The sequence below is a fragment of the Ornithodoros turicata genome, chromosome 7, assembly GCF_037126465.1.
Source record: "Ornithodoros turicata isolate Travis chromosome 7, ASM3712646v1, whole genome shotgun sequence".
NCBI lineage: Eukaryota > Metazoa > Arthropoda > Arachnida > Ixodida > Argasidae > Ornithodoros > Ornithodoros turicata.
The window spans coordinates 36441899-36461557 of NC_088207.1; the positions used below are offsets into that span (position 1 = coordinate 36441899).

The 19659-nt window shown below is 46.3% G+C and overlaps 2 protein-coding genes across 2 annotated transcripts; one reads left to right on the top strand and one right to left on the bottom strand.

Annotated features, from left to right (window-relative positions):
• Positions 1-1543: 1543 nt before the first annotated feature.
• Positions 1544-14235, bottom strand: LOC135400946 (eukaryotic translation initiation factor 2 subunit 3, Y-linked). The gene is made up of 13 exons (XM_064632972.1): positions 14128-14235; positions 13629-13692; positions 13493-13554; positions 13088-13153; positions 5888-6009; positions 4814-4908; positions 4549-4707; positions 4286-4420; positions 4089-4183; positions 3174-3318; positions 2913-3082; positions 1825-1997; positions 1544-1676 (listed from the first exon to the last, which is right to left on the bottom strand). Exons 1-13 carry the CDS (start codon positions 14194-14196, stop codon positions 1613-1615), a joined length of 1419 nt encoding a protein of 472 aa, XP_064489042.1. The 5' UTR covers positions 14197-14235; the 3' UTR covers positions 1544-1612.
• A 377-nt stretch (positions 14236-14612) lies between these two features.
• Positions 14613-18914, top strand: LOC135399833 (membrane-bound transcription factor site-2 protease-like). The gene is made up of 9 exons (XM_064631571.1): positions 14613-14763; positions 14841-15113; positions 15176-15279; positions 15380-15626; positions 15686-15869; positions 16171-16232; positions 17254-17443; positions 18026-18101; positions 18513-18914. The coding sequence occupies exons 1-9, from the start codon at positions 14695-14697 to the stop codon at positions 18736-18738; spliced, it is 1431 nt and encodes a 476-aa protein (XP_064487641.1). The 5' UTR covers positions 14613-14694; the 3' UTR covers positions 18739-18914.
• The last annotated feature ends 745 nt before the right edge of the window (positions 18915-19659 follow it).

Sequence of the window (19659 nt, forward strand, 5' to 3'; positions counted from 1 at the left end):
CAACCACCGACACCGTAGTTCAACGCCGTGTCATGTGAACATGACGGAAAGTTCTTTTGATGCTCATGTGCCTCCTAGTGACTTGAAGACACGTCAGGCCATGAGGGTATTCACGAGGCGACCGCTCGGGAGGATGAGGGGTCGTGAGGCCACGAGGGTCCTCATGAGAAGTCACAGAGGTCATGAGGACATGAGGGCCCTCATGAGGTGAAGATAAATGAGGCCATAAGGGTTGTGAATAGCCTCATGAGGTGAAGGCATGTGAGGAAGAGGATGGTGAGGCCTTTCGGGATCACGATGCCGAGATGAGGTTTGTGAGGGCAAAATTTAAAATGGAATATGAGGGTGAGGGCGACTGAGGTTTAGTTACTGGTGAGGAAAATTTGGTGAAGGTGAGTGAGGCCAATGAAGACTGTGCTTCGTGAGGTGAGGATGAGTGAGGCCGCAGGAAAATGCCCACTTATGCCACGGACCACCCGATTCGCACTCGTGTCGTCACTGCGCATGACGTCAAGCTCACTTATTCCCGGAAGGAGTGCGATTTGTTCTAGTGCGCATGCTGATCCAAGAGCTTTCACGCACGCTCGGACTGACGTGCTTCTTGCCAGTGAAAGAACGACAAGCGCAGGTGATCTGCAGCACGTGCGCAAGGGCCTCTGTGCAGCACACCTTTTCAAAAACCCTCCATTCTCTGAAAGAGTGTGTAAGAGAGCGAGTGGAGGATACTCCGTGACGTCAACAATCCGCCGGCAGGGTAATAATTGGCTGCGTTCCAGAACTCACCGGGGTCGACCCGAAAGTTGAGGGTAGCTGCCCTTTGCGTTCCGGAATCAACTTGATTACGTCACGACCCGCGTTGCTAAAACGGGTCGCCTACGCGATGGTAACGATTCCGGATCAACTCTCGCTATTCCCTATCAGATGGGGGTAAAGAGTAGTGACGTCAGAGTTCACGTCTGCATAGAAATCTATGGTCGCCCGCTTTCGTTGGTGCTGCTCGTCTCGGCTTCATCAATGAGGACACCTGGAAATTCCAGTGTGGATTCTGCGATTCGATGTTTTGTTCAGAGCAGCATGCGAGGAAGCATACCATAGCATTTATGAGCAGCGTACAGACATGGACAGATGGAGAAGGGACAGCAGGAAGGAGAGGGGGTTAATATGCCTCCTGGGCAGACTTCAGGGAGAACTGTGCTGACATTCACCTGGAAAGTCTGTCGGAAATCCGCCAGCACAGCTGGTTCGGGGATTTGATCCTGCATCACCTCCCAGTCTCACCATGGAAGGCGATCACTCTAACCACTATGCCACAGGAGCTGGTCCATAGCATTGGATATGATTCGAACGGTCAAGAACCTTCGTGAATTTTAGTATGGTTTCAAAAGGTTGTTGAACCATACATAATAGCAGATTCGACTGCAAACCTTGGGTTCGTGAAAATGTTGTGACGTTGACTGCAGCCATACTCCCACACGCTGCAGAAGAGCCACAAACCCTCGCAAGCCTCGTAAATACCGGGAACATGCAAGCAAGTACAGATAACTGCAAAACAACAGACATGTCATTTTATTTATTACTGCAGTGCACTTCATTGGTGGTTTGCCTGATGACGTCAGTCTTGTTGCGTGATCGGTTTTACTGTCACTCCTCTTCGGATTTGCCCCCAACCAATCAACCTTCATGATATAATATGCCACAGTCAACATCTTTGCATTTCACGTACATCGATGTTTACAAGAACACGACTCTCAGTGGATTCACAGAGACACAGAGTTTGTAACTTTGCATTAATTGCCAGTCACACACCCTTACAACCGCCCTTACCTCCAGTGTTTCTCCACCCTTCTGCTCAATGCAATCTTTTCTCCTATCTCTGTGCACACAGGACTGGTCAGACTGATCTTAGCCAAGTCAGCCTTTACAGCCAGCACTCGTCCCCCCGTTGACAGGGAGCCAATGTTCACCATCAGTACCTCATTCTTTGTCAGCTTTTGCACCTGTGATTACAAAAGAAAACCGGAGTACTGCATTGTGCACGTGTTGTCCAGTCATGTCCCCGTTATCCGTGATACAGAAAACTCGTTATCCACTCTTCGTTACAGGCAACAGACTTGCTACCATTTGTTTTATTGGGTTATCCAGAATCCATTATCAATATACTGATAATAATTTTCCAGAACGAGTGCCATGTACAAGGGACACGAGCCAGGAAATCCTGCCCTTGAGATTTCGTGGCGTTGGCCCAGAGCAACGTCACCTCTTGTGCAAACTTTCCATTCACTTTTTGGCTACTCTTGACCCCGAGGTCAGTGGGCACAAACTTGTGTGGATAGACAGTGTCAATGGTCACAAAAGTGGTGAAAGAGGTGTTCCACAGGATGTGTGAACATCATATCGAGATGAAGAACGCGGACCTGGGCTAAAAAGGCGCTGATCGAAGAGTCTTAGGTTAATGGAACCGTACATGGTATGGAATACACATGGAATGGTACAATTGCAAGAACGAGGTATACTATAATTAGCGCCCTGTGTTTTGGGGTTTTATGTTTTTTGAAAATCGGGCGTAAAACTCTAGTTTTATTTCAGGAGCCGTAGAACAGGGTCAAACTGGGTGATATCCGGTGGCAAAGTAGATTTTCGAGTGGAAAATAAAAAGGAGAGCGCATCTCGCATTTTCGAACAGCTGTGTTTAGGTTTCTCTGGTGCCTGTATTGATGGCTCAATTGGCACTTTGCAAAGTTTGTTTTCGGGTCTGTTCGGGTTTTACACTAAGTGACGATAACGCAAATCGGGGGAGGGGGGGAGAAACAGGTTTTACCTAAAACACAGCGCCCTAACTATTGAGTTACATGTCCATATGTGGACTGTCACCCTTGGGCTGATAAATTAATTAATTAGGAACAGTCAAATACCTTTGCTCCCTTTTTGTCTCCTTCTGTTCTGACACCAAGAAGACGTCGGAGGAGGAAATAGGAGATTTCAAGCTCAATGTAGATGTCTGGCAGAGCTCCAACCGCTCCCAGTACCTGCCCCACCATGCGATCAGCTCTGGAAAGGGTGGGGTCAATCTTCGTTCCCACTCCTATGTCAGGGAGAAAGCAAGAAATAAATCAGAATGTACTGTCAGCAGAACAGTATCTTTCTGGCGTAGTGTTCGCTGAACTGATACCAACCAATAAGGCCTCCAGGTACAGCATACATGAGGTCATTCTGTTCTGTGCACAAAGTCAGGATACGAGAGAAGATGGGCTTGCAAAGCAATTTCCCCTCTTCGTCTTTGGACACGATTCCTGGACGAACTTCAATTTCTTGCCCAACCTGTACGGCACATACAAACATCAAGACTGCAAGCGAGATACAGATATTTTTGGGTGCGTAACTAGGTTCAGAGTGATTCTGTACTTTGTACATGCACTGCACGGGCTCGGGCTTACCCGAAAGCCCGGCCTGTGTGCCAGGCTGGGTAAAGTCTTCTCTATGTGGGTCAGAGTGGGCTCAGGTTTCACATTATGGGCTCGAGCCAGGCCAGTACATTGCCAGTCTCAAACCAGGCTTGAGCCTGTGTAACCCCGCTTTTTGCTAGCCACAGCCAACTTTTACAGCCCACTTCACTGGGCCAGGCCAGGTAGAGTCGTAGGCCGGTCCTGGGCAGGTAAGTCAAAGGCCGGGCCTCGGCCTTAGAATGCAGCCCGTGCAGTGTTCTCGTAATACGTGTTCGCAAGTTTTGACATACTATACTGCCGCTGCATCTGTGAACAAATATTTTGTCCGCATTGCACTGTATTATTTACCTGACCTCCTAGCTAATCTTTTGTCATAGAAATAGTAAAATACGTTTAAAGAAGGGCATATATTCGTTATCCAGCAAACGTAGCATTAACTTTGGAGTACGTTAAAATAGTTCTAGGAATTGAAAATACATATTTTGTAATCCTGCAACTCCAATTTGATTTCTCTTTAAAATCTTGTAATAAAGTCACTCAATGCATGAACAAAACTATTGAAAAGAAATTTAGCTAAGGGGTTTGCAGTTGACTGCGCATGTTGACACAAGCTCCTCTTGCACGTACGAGGCTACAGATTCTCACCTTGAGCACTCCTCGAAGTATTGATCCTCCTGCAACACCCCCTTTCAGATCATCAACTTCACAGCCGGGCTTGTTCACATCAAATGAACGGATCACTAGAAAGCGTCAAGTTAATTTCAAATGACATCCAAACTGACTGCAGTGCAAGACAATGCACAGTCAGAGGTCACTTTACAGAAAGCATCGTGCTCACTCACCAATCAAGCGAGGCTCAGAGGTGAAATCCCTGATGGGCATCGGAATTTTCTTCACAATGTACTCGCAGATCACCTCAATGTTGTACTTCAGTTGTGCGGAGATTGGTACAACGGGAGCCCCCTCTGCAACCGTTCCTGGGAGGGTGTTACACATAACATGAGTAAAGCAACGTACAAGTTACTGGGGTACAAAAACAGTGTGTCTGCTGACTCATTATGCAAGAGGAAGAACGAAGATTTCTTTAGTGGTGACCAGAGCTAACCTTGAACAAACTTAAGAATCTGCTGGTGCTGTTCCTTGGCCTGCGACTCCTTAACTAAGTCGATCTTATTCTGGAGGATAAGAATGTGCTTCAGCTTCATGATCTCAATGGCAGCCAAGTGCTCCGAGGTCTGTGGCTGTGGACAAGATTCATTGCCGGCTGGAGACAATCAAAGGAAAAGGCCGTCACTACAGCTGTATGCTATAACAAAACTTTTAGAAGAGACTCCAAAAACATAATGCTACAGGAACGATAAGTGACATACCGATAAGCAACAGTGCAGCGTCCATAACTGCTGCACCGTTCAACATTGTAGCCATCAAAATGTCGTGGCCAGGGCAATCTACAAAGGATACGTGCCTGCAAACAATACGACTCACACATAAGATTCCTTTTTATATGTGATTACTAGGATAAACTAGGAGCAGCAAACGAGTGAGCTGGTGTATGGACGAAGTGGGTGGACGTGACCTGAAGCTTGAGGAGGACGAGTGAATAAAAGGAGTTGACAAAACGAGGCTCAAATCATCCTGTCAACTTCTTGTATTCGCCTGTCCTCCTCAAGTTCGAGCTATGTTACCCGCCTGATATATTTGCACCTCAGACACATGGTTATATTCAATGTCACAAATATCGTGCATTTATTTCATTTAACCTTAAGGGCTCAAACCAGGCAGATTGAATTTAAGACTCGTGCCAGACAGTTACAAAGTAGCCTTAGCTCAAAAATGTGACTTGGAGGCAAACTGTTTCTAATATGGCATTACACACAGGCTCAAGCTGGTGGACATCTCAAAAGCTTGAGCTGTCATCTGTGTCGTCCATGAGTTGGCCTGCAGCTATGTTATCCTCTCCATAAAAGGGGAGGAAGTCCGAGCTTGGGCACACACAGGCGACAACACCTGTTGTCTGTGGTTGTTTTCTCAGGCAAACTGTCTCTCGTAATTCAATTCAATTCATTTCCTTCTTCTGCATACTTCCACAAACACTTCAGAGCACCATGTCACCACCATTTATTATCCATTTCATGTGGGCATTCCTCATTTTCTAGAGATCAGTTGTGTGTTGCGAGTGCAGCAAGTCATGGGGACAGGCATAATATGATCTCAATGTTCATGCCACGGGACTGAGTGTGCAGGACAGTTTGGACCTTGACATGGGCATCAAGTGCATGGCTAGTGCTTGGGATAACAGCCTCCTTTAACATGATCAACATCTCTGGTTCGCTACACTATGATATCCAAAGCACTCTAATAGTCGCCGTGAAACTGCCAAACACATTCACAAAGAGATAATTACATATACAATATCAATCGAAAGCATGCTACACGCACACTACCTGAGCAGTCTGAACCTGCCAGCGCAGTTGAGCCGGTCGCATGGAAAATCGTCTTCTTTGCTGCTGCCAGCGGATCGATAGCAGGCTGGACGAGTACATTTCTCATCGTCACACTTGTAGATCTGCAGGATTACGTGAGTTGTCAATACCAAACAGCAGTAATGCATCCAGGATGTCTCAACTAACTTGCAACAAGTCCTTAAAAAAAAAAAAAGGATGGAGCGCTCTACGCGAATCAAACCCACTGAATGTTGTTAGTGGTTGTGTATCATATTCTCTAGTATTTTTGTAGTGTCTAATTAATTAATTAGTAACACTAATTAGCATACTTTTGTTAGCGTGATTAGAACAAACACGTGTGAGCTCCACAAGATGCTACCAGGAAGTTCGAAAACCAGAGAAAGACGAAGAACAGTTCATGATGATGGTGATTGCACCGCTCGCCGTTTTTTGATGCCGATGTGCCTCAATGCCTGACACGCCCCTCCGTTATTGCGGCCTGTCCACAGGTCACATGAGGTTAACGCGGTTGCCCGTTTCGGGGCGCCGGTCATCGACATTTTGTCACCACTAGAAGGTCCGAGGTCCGAAACAGGGGATTCTTCTCCAAACAAAGAGTCGTCTAGTTCGACACTGGTGATGTCCCGATGCAAGTACCGGCGAAGTTGTTCCGTATTTACAGTCTTTACAGCTGACCTTGTGTTAAAAGGCGTCATTCGCTTGACCACTGCCGAGTTCGTGCCACGCAGCTCTGTGATTTCGAAGGGTCCTTCGTAGCGATCGTCCAGGGTTGTTGATCGGGCACCCACAGACACGTAGACGATGTCACCGACTTCGAAGTGTGCTGAAGTCCTGCTCAAATCGTAACGGTGTTTCGACGCTTGCTGACTTGATTCAACACTGAACTTTGCTTGAGCACGGCTCTGGGCTAGTCGGTGGAGCCGCTCTGCCTCAGTGATGTCCTCCTCTACGGATCCAATATTCATTTCGCCTGGGAGCCTCGGGTTGTATCCGTGCATCAGCCAAAACGGGCTGTAGTTCGAAGACTTTTGTTTGCACACGTTGACTGCAAACACTGCATCCGGCAGGGGTGCCGGCCATTCGTGATGGTCCTGCACTAACTTGCGGACTACCTGTTTCAAAGTGCCCACCATTCGCTCAACGAGTCCATTGGACTGTGGCCAATAAGGTGGCGAATTTAGGAGGACGATTCCAAGCCTCTTGTGTAACGACGAGACGTGATGGTTTACGAACCCTCGTGCCTGGTCCGTCAGGACGATCTCGGGTACTCCAAAGGGTGGAATCTATCCCTTCGTAAGGAACTCCGCATAATAGGTCGCCGCCGCACTTGGAACGGGTGCTGCGTCGACATACCTCGTTGCGTGATCGATGCAAAGTAGCACGTGGGAGTAACCATCCTTCACAACGAGTGGCCCGAAGTGATCCAAGGAAATCACAGTGTTCGGAACCACTGGCACGTCTCTGGGTGCTAAGCAACCCTCTGGGCGGACTGTTCGAGCGTTGATTCTTTGGCATGTGCTGCACGAACGCACAAAAGGACTGACATCTTTCGCCATTGAAGGCCACCAGTATTTGCGATGCACCAAGTCTTTCGTCTTCTCAACGTCCATGTGGCCCGTCTGTTCGTGGCACAGCCGCAAGACTGCTTCGCGTAATGCCGCTGGCACGACGATGCGTGGCGACGAAATCCCTTTCGTGGTGACGATCTTGGTGAGTACGCCGTCGCTCGTATTGTATGGGGAGTTATCCTCGTCAGCCTTTGATAACAATTTGCGACAGTCTTCGTCTCTTTCTTGGAACTGTCTGAGGTGACATCCTCTGCTCATAATAACTGCGTAGCAAGCTGGGTGTTCCAGCAGCTGTTTCCCAGGTGAGAGCCTCCGGTGATTTCTGCTGTTCCGGTGAACAGGAAAGAGCATCCGCGGCCCGATTTTGTTTTCCCGGACGATGAATTATGGTGAACTGGTATTCGGCTAGGTCCAGTATCCAGCAGGCGAACCTTCTGTTTTCTGCTCCTTTGTGCGCTAAGTACGTCAGGCTGACGTTGTCCGTTATGACCGTGAAACGAGGTGCTCCTCTTAGGAAGATGGCAAATTTTTCGGTTACCGCCCAGTGCAGTGCCATACATTCGAGCACGTTAGAATGCAGTTTTGAGTCCTGACTGTTGAGTGCTCGACTGGCGTACTCTATTACTCGCTCGCAGTCGTCTTGCGGTTGTGTCAAGACGGCTCCAAGCCCGACCTGACTGGCGTCAATATGTACCGTGTTTGGAGAACCAGTTCTGAAGTTCGCCAGGATGGGAGGGTTCTTCAAGGCCAGCTTCAGTGTGTCGTCCGATGATGCTCGGTCCAACTGAATTGGGCTCCTTTCGTTAGGAGCTGCCAAAGTGGAAGTGATACGGACGAGAAACCCTTGATGAATTTCCGGAACTGGTTGGCAAACTGTAAGAATGAATAAAGGCACTTCGGGCTCCGTGACGGTTCGAACTTGTCTACGTCCGTTACTCTCTTGGAGTCTGGTATTCTTCCCTCCTTGGTAATCACGTAGCCGAGGAAAGACACGCTGTCTCGTATAAACTGACACTTTCGGATATCCATTCGCAAGCCACTGGTCGTGATTCTCTGAAGACCCTCGCCGAGAAGTTGTAAGGATTCATCGATTGAGGTTGCACCTTGACCAACGTCGCCCATGTAGACCGCAGTACGCGGAAGACCTCCGAAACTGCGTCTCATTACCATTTGCATTGTCTGAGGCGCGGTGCAGAACCCGAAGGCCATGCGTAGATATTCATACTTCCTGACAGGCGTCACGAATGCTGTTTTGTGGATGACGTCTTCCTTCATTCGGATAGTAGGAATGCCGATTTGATATCCATGACTGTGAAGTATCTTGACTGATTACGCATGACTTCGTCCAAAACGTCTTCCATCATTGGCATAGGGTACGGCTCGCATACCGTCTTTGCGTTCAGCTTCCTGTAATCATGCACCATACGCCTCGGGGTTGTAGGGTGGTGCGGCTGATAGATAACGATCGAAGGCGCTGCGTACGTGCTATGGCTCGGCCTTATTATCCCTTTGTTCATGTAGTCCTTAACTTGGCCCTTCATGAATTCCCGGTCTGCATCTGTAAGGCCTGCTTGCGACAGGAATGTCGTCTCTTAGGTTGATTGAGTGTTCCGTGTGGGTGCAAAGCCCAAGTCGGTTTTCGTCACCGATGAACGCGGCGTGATTCTTCAGCAGTATCTCCTGAAGTTTTGAGCGCTGATCGGGAGTGGTGTCGTTCGTCATTGCACACATCGCCCTGTCGACTCCTCGCGGAAGAGATTCCTCTGGGACACTCGACGCTTCACGTAGTTCCACGATGTCCGCTGGGAAGCACACATCCCCGTCTGAAGGAGTTCGGCTACAGAACGATGCGATGATGGTTTCGCCTGTCGTCTTGCAGTCGGCAGGTGAAGGGGTGCCGTGAGGGTCTCGAACTGCGGATCCACTACACGAATCCTTCGAGACGTGGGCAATCGTGACATCGTTGGACCTGTGGAACAGAATGTCAACGTTCGCAAGGCGACGCCAGTCCGACCCCAAAATCATGTCCACTGCAGGAGGAAGTTCTGACACGACGATGTTTGGTAGCCGCACATTCGTGTGGCCTACTTGAACGACTAGTTCAGTGCTGCGATGTGGGATAAGGGTTCCGTTTAAAACGTGAAGAACTTTGTCGTTGTTCCACAGCACGGTGTCAATTCCCGAAGGTAATGCCTTAGTACTGATGATCAAAACGTTTGATCCAGTGTCGATACAGGCCTTAATTTCGTGGCTATCGTTGATGATCGCGTCTACGATGGGTAGATTGCCTCCGTGTGATTGCAGAAAGCAGTTCACGTTTTTTGGGACGGTCTGTCTCCTCGACGTTCCCATCGCGGCACGACGTCTGTGCTCAGCTGGTAGTGTTGCTTCGGTTTTCGGCTGAGCACAATCCCTCGAAGTGTGTCCCGGTGTGCCACAGTTGTAGCAAGCAACGGGTCGGGTGCTGCTGAAGACGCGAAAATGGGTTGTCGACGGCTGACCGGAGGTGCGGAGCGACGAAGTACGACGATGAGTGTGCACGTCACCATCTGAATCCGTGCTTCCCAGCGCTCTTCTCGAGTCCAGCAGCAGCGCTCTATCAACAAGCTCCAGAACGGACTTGCAACCTGCACTTGTTAGTGGCACAGCCCATCTGTCGTCCCTGATTCCATGCAGGATCAGAGATATCCTCTCATCCGCAGCTAGCGTATAAGGCGCCTTCTCGAGCATCGCATTTTTGGCATAAATATACTCCACCAGACTCTCATTGTCTTGCAGGCAGCGTCGCGACTGGTAGTCTGTGAACTCCTGCATAGACATCTTTCGTCGGAAGCGCTCGCAGATTGCTTCCTTCCACGTCTCCCACTCGCGCAAGTAGGGTTGCCACATTTCGTAGTGAAAAATACCGGCTGAGGGAGAGGAGGTGGAATAGAGGGAAAGGAGGAAAGGCTCGTGGAAAAGGGAAAGTGGATGAGGGGTGGACGAGCACACACACATAGAGAGAGCGAGAGAGCGTGCTCACTCAAGATAATACGAGGAAACATATGTTCCTGTGTGTGGTTGTATCATTGCGCTAGAAATAACAATGAGAATAATAATAACAATGAATAATAATAAGAATGAATAACTAAGAAAATGACCGGTGACTGCGGAGCTGGGTCTGTAGTGGAATGTTGAAAGGAAAATCCCGTAAAAGCCCTTATGAAAGGTCTTGAGCCACAAATACCGGCAAAACGCTGCCGGTATCACCTTCCTACCGGCAACCGGCAGAGCGGCCAAATAACCGGCCGTGCCGGTATAATACCGGCCTGGTGGCAACCCTACGCGCAAGCCAGTTCCATAGGCTGTCTGCCAATCCCGCGCTGGTCCGCTAAGACGGGTGATGGCGTTGAGTAGCGTCAATGAAGGTGTCCAGTGTGCCAGTGAGGCTACTCTCTCCACTTCTTGTATCCAGCTGGAGACACTCGTAAGAACGTTACCGTCATAAGCCGGGATGGCTGAAGATGTGTCGATTGTCGGATGGACTTCAAGAGAACGTGAAGTGGCAGTCATGCATTTGGTGATGCGCCGCTGCGTGTCGATGATGATCGACAGGAGATCAGTCTGTGTAGGGACGTATGTCGTTGTCGAGGTCTAAGGCGACTGGGCAACGTCGTCTGTCCGTACGCCTGGTCCAGACTTCTCGCTCGGAACATATGTCCTGGTGTCGCCTCCGTTCGTGGCGCCCATTGCTGCAGTCGTCGCTTCGTTGGGTGCACTGTTGAGGCGTAATTGACGCAGTTGTTCCCGCATTTCATTCATCTGGGCCAGAATTTCTCGCTGTGCCAATGCCAATTCCTTATACTGAGCGTCGCCTGAGTTGGTCGTGGGCTCCGTCATGGCTGCCGTTTCGTTCCTCGATGCCACACCTCGCCGAGCTTAATCCGGCTCGATCCTCGGAATCCTCGCACAATCCTCTCGGGTGTCGCTGCCAAATCTCGTCAAAAACCTTGAATATTTCACCCAAGTAGATCCTGGTCTAGCTGCGCCATGTTAGCGTGATTAGAACGTTTTAATTAAGGAACCAGTACAAACACGTGTGAGCTCCACAAGATGCTACCAGGAAGTTCGAAAACCCGAGAAAGACGAAGAACAGTTCATGACGATGGTGATCGCACCGCTCACCGTTTTTTTATGCCGATGTGCCTCAATGCCTGACACTTTTAAAGTATCAGCTTAAGAAACAAGATGTTGATTGAACAGTGGTTGAATGGCTTGAGAAACACCCAAATGAAGTGCTTCCAACAAGATAAGCTTTGTGTGGCTGACCTTTTTTCTGGCCTAAAAAGAAAGCCCACTAAAAAAAGAAACAAACACCAAGTGACACTAGTTGTCTTTGATTAGGCCGCATTTTGTGGACTAGTGCAAAACAGTGTAAGTTCTCGCATTTAATTCAGCGGAAGAGCAGCCTTTGCACTACACTCAACTATTCAATCGGGAAAAGTGCCGCGGGAGTGCAGCAAAAGTTCCCGAGAAGGCTGCATCTCCTCCTATGTCCATGCAATGTTTTGTACACCGTAGAGCAGTCGACTTGAACAGGGTAGCTGTGGCTGCTGGCGATGTCTTCTCATCGACCCGATGCATACTGGAAATGTAACTGAACGAAAGTAACTCAAAAACTAGCGATGCAGTGCAGACGTTTGTAACAAATGATCTGAGCCTTACACTTTTCGATTCGATTGGGCTCTAGTGTCCTCTGCACAAGGGCAGCACCTGTTGTGCACTTTGAGTACATTCCTTTACACTGCCCCTTGCACTTCTCAACGAATCAAAGACAACTGCCCCAACTTTGCGATTGCAGCACACATGGGTGTGTTGTCACGTCGTATTTCGTCATACCTTGCGGGCTTTCTTTTTACGATGAAAAAATAAAACAGCCACAGGAAGCGTTCCTTGCTGAAAACACCTCAGTCAGGTGTTTTCCAACTTTTTAAATGCAGGGTAAATGCAGGAGGTTGCTAATATTTATGTCATGCAGCCTATTTTTAAGAATTAAACTGAACATTAATTTCTTAGGCAACTTGAGGCCTTGTATGTGACTGTCCCTTCTATGTTGTTCCAGCCTCAGAACATCAGTTCTCTCATGTAAATTGAACAGTTTCCCGCCTAACAGCCAGTACAAGCAGAACACTGTATACAAATTTAAAATTTATCATAAAAGTGTGTACGAGACATAATGTCAGTGCACAACTAACGTTATTGTTCCTGGACATCATGTGCCCCCATGTGGTCCCTTTTATCAGAAATATTGCAGTGAACTTGAGAAACTAATTCATTAGGGAGCATGGAAAAAATGATAAATATCACCTAGAGCACACACACGGGGGAATGTTTGCAAGCGCTCAAACATATGCTATACGTGCAACCAATGTGGTCCGGTTAAATTTTTTCCTTGCACACAAGGGAAGGCTCTTAGCTTTGAACCAACTCTCCCACGAGCCATCTTTGAAACAACAGGGCAGCACACATTGGAATCCTCACTGGTGGAAGGTGTGTGCACAAACTGACAACCCTATCTGCAAGAGTACTTCACCACAAATCATAATGTTAGAGACGTTAGGATATATCATACCTTGGCATTAGCGTATCCTAGCTTGATGGTGATATTTCTTTCCAACTCATTCTTAAATCTGACGGTCTGAAAACATAAAAGGAAACTTGAAACATGATTAATGATCCATTTGAGAGGCTACTGGAACTGCAACTCACCACTAGGCTATGTGCACACATCACTTCACTTTTTATTTCTGCTTGTATAAACAATTGACATGACATTCGAACTTCTGTATGGGGACATGTATACTAAACATTATTGCCAAAAGCGGCTTTGACAAGATTGCTCTATATTTACTGCTCATTCTCGAGATATTTCTTCAAAGGCAAGAAAGAAGTCCATATGCAGAACTGTACTGTAACTTATGGCAACATATTTTGCTATTGATGAAACAATAATAATAAAAGATCGAAGCAAAAGTACCTGAACACCAGATATAGCCTTAACAACAGTGGACTTTCCATGAGCCACATGGCCGATGGTGCCTGCACATAACAAACGAGACAGCGTTAAATTAATGAAGCTATAACAATGTTATTACATGCGAAAAGATGCGTACCAATATTGATAGTAGCCTGTCTACTGATGACCTCATCTGTGAATGGTGTGAGCTTGTTAACGTCCTAAGAAAGACATAACAAAATATTCGGGTAAGGAACGTTGCCTGTGTTGGCCGAGCAGGCTAAAAATGCGCTGAACCCGATCATTGATGTAGACGAAGTCAACGAAACAAACACACACAATTAATAATCGCCACGCATATGTCGTGAGAAAATATGCCATGGCACAAAAAAATTGTGTCGCTAAATCCCTCGCGGGGTCACGATAAGGGCTGCAGCATACGTAAGTACGCATGTGTGCTTTCGCCTGCACAGCTTGCGAGAACAATAACTTCTAGCATATGTGTAGCAGGATAATCTCATTGAACACGGTACACCCGGTGAAGTGCCATGCTGTTTGAAATAACAACTGAGCGTTTACTAAGGATCAGTCTAGTCGCCGTCTGTTGAAATTTTGGTACTGTAATTAAGTAATGGTAAAAATGCTTTGTAGGTTACCAAATTGTCAAGATCCTGCTTCCTCAAGTGAGGCTGTCCCTGGATCCTCATGCACTCACCACCCGCCATGATTGAAAAAGGGGGTTGTAATAAGACGTGATGCAGCAGGAAGGGCAACAACAACAGCCCCAGCCATGGCCCCAGCCCTAGCTCTAATGGTTGCTGTGACTATACTCATTCAAGCTACTTTTTGAATTATTATTCTTCGCAGTCTTTTATTATCGCAGCATTTACTGTGACTGAGGGTTACAATCATTTTGGTCCGGTCTGGCCTATCTATGCTGTCTACGCTTTTTAAGGAGCGTGCGGGTGGCAGAAAGATGATGCAATGTCAAATACCGAAACTACGTGTTAAACACCATGTACATTAAGCACAACAAAAAGTGCGATGTATAAACTAATTATAACTTTTTTGGCTACGTGACTATCGGTATAGCTATTCGTCTTATTATCATTAACTCGTCTTCACTGCGTTCCCACTTAGCGTCGCGTTGCCATAGTAGCGGTTACTTGCGGCTTTCAAAAACGGATGTCCTTACTCGTGTAGTGATTAAGTAAAGTTGCACCATGATAATATTTCTTATTATTCTTCTTTCGATCTGGACAGTAATGAACTTTACAGATTACATGCTAAAGGTGAGATCGGTCCGCAATTGTGCAGATGAACACGCGGTTAGATTGGTGTAAGTGAATGCAAACGTTCATCTTTACAGTCATGCATGATGTTTCCCTACATTGCTTGGATGGAGAGGAACGGCATAAGTCTGAAGCTCTTACGACTCCAGATCTATTCAACAAGGTTCAACAGACCTATACACCTCCTCGGTAGAAGGAAATCACGCTTCTTGTACTGGTGGTTCACTCTAGGAACATTTGTGAGCATCTGTGCAGTTGTGCCTTCAGTGTGGATACTTATCACGACAGCATTCAGCCTGCATTCAAATCGGGCCGAAGGGGGAGATGAGGCTCTAATTTTGCAGCCTGCAGTAAGTATAGTTTTAGTATTAAAATTTTCCTGGCATTATCACAGTGAATCATAATTTTTCAGATGCCAGGAATCAATCTTCCAGTGACCGACATCTTATATTATGTTTGTACCCTGGTGATATGTAGCGTCATCCACGAATTTGGTCACGCATTGTCTGCTGTGAGGTAACAGTCTCAGTCGCGAAATGCCGCTATCTCGTGTATTTTTGGTTTTACGTGTAAAAATTTCGTCAGGAGCAGAGTGTTATGCTTTTGTTTATTGCAGGGAAAATGTAAGGGTCCAGGGCTGCGGAATCTTTGTACTGGGAATTTTTCCAGGGGCCTACGTGGATATGCCAAAAGACCAACTTAATGCCCTTCCAGCATGGAGGCAGCTTAAAATTTATTGTGCAGGCATATGGCATAACATTGTACTCATACTCATTGCATACCTACTGCTCTGGTGTGCTCCTGTAAGTTATAAGCCGCTCTACAAAGAACACGGAGGGATCTCCGTCATTTCCGTCTCGGGGGCAAGTAACTTTTTGTCACCATGGAAGGTTCAGATCATAAAGTATCTTCATTGGTGCAGGCATCAGGAGCAACAGGTCCCAGTGGTCTAATGGCCGGTGACCACATAGTAGGCGTTGATAACTGCACGGTAAGCGACATAGAATCCTGGAAGTCCTGCCTTATCAGTGCGATAAGGTTGCCCCAGTACGGGCTGTGCCAAAAGGTGGACCTGGTGCAGCCAGAAACTACTTCAGGATCCCATGGTGAGGGATTGATACTTACATGAGCTAACAACCATTTAATTTTTGCAGTCTGAGCAAAAAAACAAAAAATTACAAAAGAAAGCCAGTGTGCCTTGTGTTTGGTACAGTTTGTATTGTAAAACACTTACAGAGCTTAGGTGTTTTTCTTGTAAAACAATGTTGCAAAGGTAATATGCAATCATCAGACTCTCTTCGACCACATTGCCTTGTCAAATCTTAGTTTTCGTAGGTCACTGTCGTACAAAGCTGACATGTTGCAGTAACACAGCAGCTGCACGATAGAAATACATGTTTCTTACAGGAGATTGCTGCAATGGAAACCCAAACAGCTTGTGCTTTGCCTACACTGGCAGCTACGTGAAGGTATGCTAAGAGCAATAAGCGATACCAAGGGTACTTTAGGTGTTTGCCTGTTTTTCTGTGGCTGCTATAGACTAGCAAGCGATCCTCATTGTGCACCAAGTGCAGACAGGCAAATGCACAGAAACAGAATAATGCTTACTGGGGAAAAAAAAGTATTGAGATATTTCAATTCAGCAGTCAGTCTTAGTTGTTTGTACACAAAAGTAGAGTAGTAATGTGTGAGACGGATAATGTATGCATTCCAAATTACTGTAGAACGTATGCATTAGTGCAAAGGGGGCATCAGACCAATGTACTGACCCGATAGAAGATATGTCAGTGCTGTACACTTCCAGTTAATTAAAGGAGCATTTAGAAGCAGAAACTGACGGATAACCACACAAGTACAAAAATTACAGCTGAGATAGGAAGAGAACCTGGCTCTCACATGTTCAAACACACTTTACCTGAATGATTTAAAAAATAAAAAAACAAGAAATTACAAATAAGGGAGATCGAGAGAGATGGCATCGACATCCAGTGGCTTGTAGTGCATGGTTTGCGGATGAAACGTAAAATTGTTACCAGTTTAATTTCAATGGACTTGTCAGGTACAACACCATGTTATGGATAGAAGTGCAAGAAGATGTAGGGCGTGTTGGTTAAGTAAGATGGTGATGAACGCGAAAAAAACACGGACGGACGGACGACGGCATTTACAGTCCGCTGGCCTCTGTCTCTCCATGTATTCTTCGCGTTTATCACCATGTTATGGATAGATAGCCATGAACTGTGAATTCAGCTGGTCAGAGCTAAGCCATGGACTAGGCACTGCATCATTGCTGGTGCTCAGTTATCTGGTGACATAAACCCCAAAAATTATTACTATATTGTGAGATATCATGGGTACATCTCGGCACCTATTCTTGTGCTGTCCACTTCCGACAAAAGTACAAGCTCATGAGAGTAAACAACAACAAATGAACAATATAATGTTTTCTTGGCATTATGATCATAGTAGTGTGTATTTTCACTATCACAGCAAAATCAAGTCTGTCTTCCAGCAAGACACACAATAGAAACGGCTACAGGATTGTGCAATGCGACTTGTTCAGGAGGAGATGTCTGCTTGACACCCATTCTTGAAAATGGCACAAAACTGGTTCAGGTCAAGCGAAAAAACTGGAAGACTATGCTCTTTTTGGGACATCCTTCGGAACTCTGGCATGCTGGTAAGTTCATCTTGGCATGTATTCTGCTCAGATATGAGCCTCAATCACAGAGGAAGAGGGACTCGGAGCAGCGATCGCCCCGTAGCTTCGTAATAGATGGCACAAGAAGTTTGTAAGTGCACCAAAAGATGATCCTTTTTGTCCTGCAGTCTGATGTGTACACGTTAGAGGATATCATTAGTGCTGTGTGCTTCTACATCAGCTTTATTTTCTTCTTCTTCTTCTTCCCCCCTTACGACTGCAGATGGGGAGCGCTAAGAGAGGAAATGTCCTGGTTTTTGTGTTGCACCTTTAGCACTTCACTTGTTTCCAACCAGTGGTGACAGTAATCTTTCCAACAGACAAAAATATAGCATTTTCAACAAGTCGGGCTGTTCTCTTGCTACATCTAAACAGTGACTCACTCATGTATAGCAAAGCACAGCTTTCCCCCATATGGTGGCTGTAGATGTCTCAAGCAAACACAGTACATCTCAGTATCACTCAGATGCGTGTGCATGGCACGCTTCCTCTCACACAGTTCCTGTCCCTCTTCCTTTGTTTAGAATGTATTCCATGGCACACATGCTCTGTCTTTTTCAGCGACCGTGAGCAGATGGGTACCGAGGCTCAAGTATTTGTCGGCCTTCCCTCTTCATGCTTGTGAAGTCTTTCTCAAGTATCCTTTATCGTGCTTGTCTATTGCCTTCCGTAGGGAGTGTCATAACATAGCATCATATCATACCATGTTCTATATGAAATACTACATACTGAGCTCCTTCTTTTGCCTAATATATGTTGGCAACTGAAACAAGATAGCAATGTTCATTGTAACATATTATTTTACATGCATTTCAGTTTAGATAAACAGCGGAACAGAATCGCTTCTGAAAGGGAAATTACCTATACTTCCTTCCATATATATCAGCATCATCATCAGCATACATGGCATTTCAGCAGTACATTCTAGTTCAAGCATGTTTCAATGTGCTACTTTGAGCACTAAAAGCTTTGTTGTTTGTTTTCATTGCACAGTAGCAGTTTACAGCAGCATTATCGTAGGTTGCTTATTTCTTACCCTGGAATTTAGCTACGTCATCGGTTTTTCCGGAGCCTTGGCAGTTCTCAATTCCATCCCTTGCCTCATGCTGGATGGCCAGTGGATTCTTCAGGCTCTTATTAAAATGTTCACCCAACATCTACCCTGCCTGAAAAGGACACGGAAACTGCTTTACCTCATCCTTGTGTTTGCTGGGACATTCTTGTTGGCAGCCAATGTTGTATTAGGATTCCGTAGACTTCTGACGCAGACGTAGCAAATCGCTGTAAGTATATTTGCCCACCTTCTGTACAGCCCATTGCAAGCTCATCCCACAATCACCCTGCATAATTGCTCGTGCCTTTCTTCGTGTTCTCAGTATGCCAAATGTTCTCGGTACACTAAATGTGAATGGAAACATTGAAGTTGTAAATAAATTATAAGATATTCCCACGGCTGTCTGTTCGTGACGAAACTTGCTTTCAAACATGAATGGGAGATTAATGTATTGCAGTACACGTAGACCTCCGTGTTTTTGGATTTGCTGTTTCTCCCAAATGAAGGGGGTAGAAAATAGGTTTTATTATTGAAGCCATGAAACAGGGCAGAATCAGGTGATATTGTGTGAAAGAGCAGACTTTTGGGTGGAAAAGGAAAAGAAGAAAAAGAGGAGTACACAAGGTGGCCAAGTGGCAGAGCCAAGTGTGAAGTATTCATCCAAGCCCATACAAGTGCCCAAGTTTGCGCCTTGGTCAGTTTGGTTCTCACGTTGTTCCAGGTTTTACTTGGAGTGACAATGATGCAGATTGAGGGGTAAAATCTGGTTTTGGGATACAAGGTTCTTAGTGCCTACCCAACATGATGTGACTTGGCGGCAAGTTGACAGCCTGCTTCGTTTGGTGATCTTCCACATTCCTGTTTGACAACATATTCAAGGTCATGTTTGACAAATCTGAGTAGTGACTACAGGTTTTCCCGTCTATTTTAGTCCAAGTGCCATCTGAATTAGTCCAGGTGCCATCTGAAAAAATCGAGATGCCATTTAATTTAATCTGGGCGCCATCTGAATTAATCCATGGTGTTTTTAATCACTATAACCGTGTACTCACATGAGGTACATCCCCGCAGAATATTCTACAGACATGTAGTGGAAAGAAAAGTAAAAAGCTGCTGACAGGACTTCAATTTTGCTGTGTCT

Excerpts from the sequence above, each read along its gene's own strand:
- LOC135400946 (XM_064632972.1), bottom strand. The coding sequence starts at position 14,196 with ATGGCGGGTGGTGAGTGCATGAGGATCCAGGGACAGCCTCACTTGAGG. Across the intron at positions 13,693-14,127 it reads AGCAGGATCTTGACAATTTG|GACGTTAACAAGCTCACACC; the intron begins GTAACCTACAAA and ends TGTCTTTCTTAG. Across the intron at positions 1,677-1,824 it reads AGGGTGGAGAAACACTGGAG|GTTGATTGGTTGGGGGCAAA; the intron begins GTAAGGGCGGTT and ends TATATCATGAAG.
- LOC135399833 (XM_064631571.1), top strand. The coding sequence starts at position 14,695 with ATGATAATATTTCTTATTATTCTTCTTTCGATCTGGACAGTAATGAAC. Across the intron at positions 14,764-14,840 it reads TTACAGATTACATGCTAAAG|TCATGCATGATGTTTCCCTA; the intron begins GTGAGATCGGTC and ends TCATCTTTACAG. Across the intron at positions 15,627-15,685 it reads CCGTCATTTCCGTCTCGGGG|GCATCAGGAGCAACAGGTCC; the intron begins GCAAGTAACTTT and ends TCATTGGTGCAG.